Here is a 7,081-nt window from a genome sequence, read left to right as displayed (position 1 = left end):
TCTTTGTTCAACTTTTCATCTTTTTTTCGTTTTCTTTCTTTATTTTTATTTTTCTTAGTTTGACATCTTTTCTGTATGTTTCTTTTTCCTTTTGTATTATCAATATCTTGGCATAGCTATTAAGCATACCATCGATATTTCTGGTAAATTTAATTAATTATCCAATCAACTTTCATATTTTTTGTATTTGCTCATCAAATTTAGCTTTATTAGCTCCTTTTACTTATTTTAATCTTCGTATATTTCATTTATATTTACATCGTTTACGTTTTTTTTTTTATTTGTCACAAATATTTTCACAAATATTTCATCCCAAATACAAAGACAAAAAAAAAAATCACATTTTATCATATTGGATCGGATGGAAACATTTATGCTAAAATCTTTTAATCTGAATAAAAAGAAACGAAAATAAAAGAGATAAACATGAAATATTAATAAATTAATTAGAAAAATTAGTAACATTATGTGACATTTTTCAAATCAATTTGTCATCAATGAAATGGAAATGCATTTTAAGGAAAGAATGAAAGTAAGATGGGATTGCGTGCGTAATATATGATAGGATTGTTTGCGCAAATCTTCATGCTTTTTTTTTCCAACAATTTTATGCATTCTTGTATTGCATTTCTTCGTCAAAGTACTAGCAAAAATGCAGTAGGCTTTTCTTTCCTTTTCCTTTTTTTTCACATTTATTATCTTTTCAAAACAAAAAAAAAATTTCAATTTTACCATTTTATTTTTTTGAATCTTTTATTTAGTGTAACTTAACCTTTGATCTTGCTAACATTATTTCTTCTTTTTTCTTCATTTTCTCTAATTATTTTTTGTATTTTAAAACTTTGAATGGATTTTCAATTTTCTAAATCCTTAGTCTAGTACAGTTTAATCTTTAATCTTTTTTCTTCACTTTCTCTATTCTTTTTTGTGTTTTAAAAATAAACTTTTCATTAAATTTTGCCTGATAAATATTTGTGAAATATTGGAACATTGATGCGATTAAGGTTGGCTGTTGAAAAAGAAAAGGAAAAAAGATGCCTCATTATTTATTTAGCTTTAGCCTGGAAAAAAGAAAAGTATTTAACCAAACAAAAAAAAAAAGAAAATGATTTTAATCAAATTTTTTTACTCTGTCATTCTTAACTTTGGCAAATTTCTTTCTTCAATTTTTTTTTTATCCTCGGAAATTAATCAAAATCAAGTCATTCAATTGTATCTTTTTTTTTTATTTCAATATTAATTTTCATTGTTCCTTTCTCCTATCTTTCTACTTAAAGAAACATCTTCAAATCTTTTTGCTATTTAAATTTTAATTTTAATTCATCAACTTTATCGATAAATAAATAAGTAGATTTAGCAGCATTGAAATGAAATATTATTGCCTATATAGAGCGAATTTTAACGGAAACATTAAGAAATGATTGGGAAATTTTCATTCTCTTTTCCATTCTTTTTTTTTTTCATTCATTGAATAAAGAAATTTTCAACAAACATTTTTCAATTTCAAAATATTCTCAAACCATTCCTTTTTGATAATTTCCTATTCCTTCCTTTTATTCATTTCTTATTGTAATTATCTCTTTAATTTAATTTGAAGCCAATTGATTAAATTTCATTTTGTTAGCTAAGGAAAGCGAACTATTAAATTTTCAATGTTTTAAGGAAAAACAGAAAGAAAGGAATGAAAAATCAAACAAATTATTAAATTTCAGAGTTGTGGATGTGAGCGATGCTAAAACATGCGCTTTATTAATGGCAAAGATCAAGGAAGCCGCCCAATCATCGCAGTAAGTTGATTAATAAAGCACAATTTTTTGCCAATTTTAATTTTTCATTGATTTAAAATTCTTTTTATAAAAATTTACTGTGCAAACTCTCATAGGACTATTATAAAATTTTGCCACAATATTAGTATATGTCATAAATTTTTTTTAAAAATTTGTTTTATTTTCTTTCAGCCTTTCTTTGATTATTTTATTGATTATCCCTTTTTTTTATTTTGATTATTTTATTGATTAAAAAGTAAAAAAATCTTTTCTAATTTTTTTAAAATTTCATTATCATAATTTCATTACCATGTAAACATTTCCAGTTACAAATGAACATTTTTATTAATTTTTAATCTTTTTTTTGGTGCATTTTTTTATTGAAATTTTTATGCGAACTTTTGGATCAGTTAAAAATTATCTTTATTTAAAATTAATCTAATGATTTCTCGTTCTGTTAGATGGAAATGAGCAAAATGAGGTTAATTATATTGGAAATATCGAATATTAGTATTACTATACTTGGAAAAAATAATTGGCAATTTCATCCTCTCATCCTCTTATTATTAGCATTACCTCCTATGCCATATGATAATTAACTCATTAATTTAACTCATTAATACCGTCAGAGATAGATTGAAAATTTTCAAAATTTGATATAATTTTTATTGCAATAACATTGAAATCATTCATAAATCGAACAACTATCAAATTCACATTATTGAATTCTCATATTTCAAAAAATATCGCAGTAATTTTACCATTTCTTTTTTAAATTCATTTCTTTATTTCGATGAATTTAAATTGAAAACGAAATTCACTTGCAAATTGTTAATTTAATTAAAAATATCAAAATGTTATGATTAATTAGTGATCAATTTTTCTTTATGTATACATTTATGCACATGATAATTTAAATATTTGCCTACTTTTATCAATGCATTTGATTTCGAATATCTCCATTAGTATTATTACTTGAAATGTTAGATCATTAGCATCATTACTTAAATACTGTCTAATGAGATATGATTGGAAAAAAGAAAAAGAAAAAAAAGTGAATTCAGAATATTTCAAAGATATGAAAAAAGAGCTAAAAATGAGTAGGTTTCTAACTTTTCTCTTTGGCTTATTGGAATTCATATTTAATGACCTAAAACTATTAATTAATTAATTTTAAGACAAGTATGTTTTACTGTTAAATTACTTTTCCCTTTTCTTCTACCATACCTTATCAACCAATTTCTACTTCTAATGTGTCTATTATGGAGCGTATTATTGGATGGATTTATTTGATAATCTGAAATTTCCGGTAAATAACTTTTTTCGGAAGATAGATAGTTCATTTAAATATTGTTTATTGTTAGTCGAAAAAAAAACAAAGAAGTGGTTTATTTCACATGTAGAAACATTGATAAACAGTCTTTTCGGAAAAATGGATTATTTATTTGATGTGGGATTATCAGTAAATGGTCTTTTTATTTGATAAATAAAATCTCCGATAAACAATTTTCTTGTGATGTAAAAAAGATGGTTTAATTGATATGTGGAATCGCCGATAGTTTTTTCGGAAAATGTTTACTTCATTTGATAAGCAAAATTTCCGGTAAACAATTTATTCGATAAAATTGATGGTTTATATGATACGTGGAATCTCCAGTGTTAACCTTTTCGGAATGTGGATAATTGATTTAATAATATTCAATGAAATCTCCGATAAACACTCTTCGCGTTATTCTAAAATGTGAATAGTTTATTTGACATGTAGAAATTTCGATAAAAAGTCTTTTCGGATTTGGAAGGTGGAATTTCCGGAAAACAGTTTTCACACCATTCGGAAAAGTGGCAAAAGTTACAAATTCAAAGTATAACAATTTTAATTGTGAGATATTTCAAAGCTTTTATTCAACGATTTGGAACTTTAAAAAGTATTATCAAAATCTTTTTTTCATATTTTTCCGGTTTGTTTTCATTTTTTTTTACTTCTCGCACATATTTAGTAATATTCAAAAATTTTTTTTCATATCATTTCAAAAAAATTGAAACTTTTAATTTTTTATATTTTTTTGAATTCTTTTTAAAATATCCTTTTGTTTGATATTATTGCTATTTGTTAGTTTAATTTTTTCCTTCCCAAATTCAATTATCAATGCATTACTAAAATCCAAAAATTTAAAAACGAAAAAATTATTACAAATTTTGTCCTATCACTAAAATTTCTATGCATTTAAATGATCATTTTAAAGCATGTTTAAATACAAAACTAATTCTTTTTTTTTTTTGCTATTTGAAATAGTTGTCATGCCATTGTCAAAAGGATTGGTAAGAGGAAATAGTTGTCATGCCATTGTCAAATGAATTGACAAAAGGAAATGGTCATGCTATTGCCAAGTGGATGATAATGTTGTGTTTGTTGTTATCAACTGCATTGATGATTACAATCTTCATTTCACGTACATTAGTTAATTGAAATGTCAGAGAAAAAAAAGATGAAGAAAATTTTGAAGTGATTATGGTTAAATAAAGTAAATGAACTGAGAGAGATATATATATCTGAGAGAAAAAAAGAGTAAAAGAAAAAAAGATTATCTCAAAATACATAAATTAATATGTTAATTAATCTTAAAGTTATTTTGTCTTCCTTTCATAGTTATACTATTATTTTAATATGATTTTTGGATATTATCACTAAAATGAAGTATATGTAAATCGTATTAAAAAAAGAGGGAAAAGAAAAAGGGATAAAGAAAAAAAGAGAAAAAGAGAGGAAATGAAAAATGTTATCAATAATTATGAGATTAATAGGATTAGTTGAAATAACTAATGATAATGATGAAAGAGTTAGAATGCAAATGAATGATTAAAATTGGATAGCAAAAATACTTTTGCTTTTTGTTTTCTTATTAAATATCCCGAGGGATTTCCCGGGGGATTTAACACCTTCAAATGCATCATATAAAAATACTAGAGAAATGAAAATATAGGTGAAAAGGAGAGGACGAGATTAAAATTGGTGCATAAGTAATTTTATGTTTTCCATTGCCGCCATTTTATTTTGGACTTTTTTTTTTTTGTTTCAATGAGGAGTCAAATGAGAATTTTTATTTCATCAAAATCTATTTCATCCCTTGTTTTTGAACCTATATGTTCATTTTATACCGTTTAACTCTATCATTATCACTTACAGTAACTCGTATCTTATCATTTTACAAACTCCTACAGTACTTATCGTTCATACTACATTATCATTTATATTATTTTTGGTGAATATACCCGTAATTTGATTTACTAGCATATATACAAGGAATATTTGACGAACGAACAATGTTTCGTTTGAATGATGCACTTTTTTTTTTTAATTCGATTTTAAAATCTTTTAGAAAAAGGTATGAAAATGAAGTTAGTTAAACTTCAAATATGATTAAATATATTTGAAATATATATTAAGCGGAATATTGATAGCAAAATAAAATGCAAAAGTTTCAATCTTTGTCAAAGTTCGATTTAAATTTTCCGTTCATACTAATGTCCAATCATTCTATTTCTATTCTAATAAATCAGTTATACTATCTTTCTGTTCATCAAAATAGCTGTTTTCAACAATGTTAAAAGAAGAAAAAAATTTGCTTAAATTAAGTAAAATCGGAATAGACTATATATTGGAATACTAATGGAATCAATTTAAAATTGTATTTGTATATTTTCCTCAAAAATAAGACAAAGATATTTTATAATTGGATGGAAAAGTAAATGTAATAGAAAGTACGATTGGATAATTTTGATAAAAAACATATAAATGAACAGATAAACATTCTTAATAAAAATGAAATTTCGATTAATGCGATAAAAAAGGTATTATATTAGTAAATGAAATAAATATATGAATAAATAAGAAATGAAATGAATAGGAAATGAAATAAATATGTGAACAAATAGGAAATGAAATAAATAAAAAATGAGATAAATAAAAAATGAAACAATAAATGGGAAATAAAATAAAAACATGAGTAAATAGGAAATGAAATAAAAATACAAGAAATGGAATAATATAGGAAGGGAAACAAATAGAAAATGAAGTAATAAATAGGAAATGAAATGTAAATATGAATAAATATGAAATGAAATAAATATATAAATGAATGGAAAATGAAATAATAAATAGATAATGAATGATGTAAATTGTGTGAAACGAGAAAATTTTGTGATAAAAAATATTTTAAGTTTTTTTTTCTATTTAAAAAATGGGAAACTAAAAATTATCAAATATAATAGCAAACAAACAAAGCATTTATTTAATCGTTCATTTCAAATTCCGTAATTTGCCATTCAGTATGGCTAACAAAAATTTTTTTCTTTCATAAATGAATCATTTGGATAAAATATGCTTCAAGTTTAACTAAGTTTGTAAGTATTGTCAGAGTAGTTTGTATGTGATATCCATCCTTTATCACTATTTTATGATTCTTAATTTACTAGTCTAATTAAACAGTTGTAATAAACGTGAATGAAAATATCACATTGTTAATTGCAATATCTATCAAATATATTATTTCGTTATAATGAAATAAAGGAGATATTACTTTAATTAAATAAACATAGGATAAAAGTTAATGTAATTTTATGTCCATTTATTTTTATTGTTTATTTTAATTAAACGAAATTTCATTCTTTCTAAAACGTATTTCACGTATTTACTTTACCAACATTTCTTTTTAATTTCGCGTAACGTACGCTATTTTACTTGGATAAGTAATAGTTTGCAGTAATAGTAATGTTAGTGGAAATCGGAAAAAAATCAGCAAACATATATTTCTATTTTATAAAATTTCAACTTCCAAAAATTGTATATCTAAATTTTTGAAGTCAATTGACGACAAAAAAAAATTTTTTTTTGAGTTTCAAGTAAAATTTAGGAATAAATATGATCTTGAAATGAAATCTTAGCCTTTTTACTGTTTTGTTGTTGTTAATAATATTATTTTGAGTAATTTTAACGTTAAGCAATTCATCTGTAAATGTCCCAAAGTTGTAATTTATTTAAGTTGCTAATTTGAGAATTTAATATCCTCATTTTACTGGACAATGAAGTATTGAAAGCCTGGAAATTCACCTGAAATATTCGTTTATTTTAGTTAAATAATCAATTGGTACCACAAATTACAATCATTTCTCAAATAAAAATTTCGAAAATCTTAAAAAAAGAAGCAAAAATGAGCGAAAAATTTCCATAATCACACCTTTTTTTATCAGTTAAAAAAAGATTGAACAAAAAAATGATTACTGATAATTTTAATTATCAAAATTTTTAATACATTTTT

General features: G+C 23.5%; 2 protein-coding genes across 2 annotated transcripts in view; one reads left to right on the top strand and one right to left on the bottom strand.

Annotated features, from left to right (window-relative positions):
- Positions 1-1,791, top strand: part of LOAG_10817 (hypothetical protein) — a gene marked incomplete at both ends in the record, with an annotated part of 12,354 nt that extends 10,563 nt beyond the window's left edge. The window contains one exon of the mRNA XM_020448236.1: positions 1,713-1,791. Within this exon, the coding sequence (XP_020301601.1) occupies positions 1,713-1,791 (79 nt within the window). The remainder of the gene's footprint in view (positions 1-1,712) is intronic.
- Positions 1,792-5,586: 3,795 nt separating this feature from the next.
- LOAG_11249 (hypothetical protein) lies at positions 5,587-6,004 on the bottom strand (the record flags this gene model as incomplete). Its single annotated transcript, XM_003146771.1, has 1 exon — positions 5,587-6,004. A coding segment is annotated over one exon (381 nt), but the record flags the coding sequence as incomplete, so codon positions are not given.
- Between the last annotated feature and the right edge of the window lie 1,077 nt (positions 6,005-7,081).

The sequence above is a fragment of the Loa loa genome (genome assembly GCF_000183805.2).
Source record: "Loa loa unplaced genomic scaffold supercont3.204, whole genome shotgun sequence".
Lineage (NCBI taxonomy): Eukaryota > Metazoa > Nematoda > Chromadorea > Rhabditida > Onchocercidae > Loa > Loa loa.
This window is presented reverse-complemented; position numbering and strand designations above follow the sequence as displayed.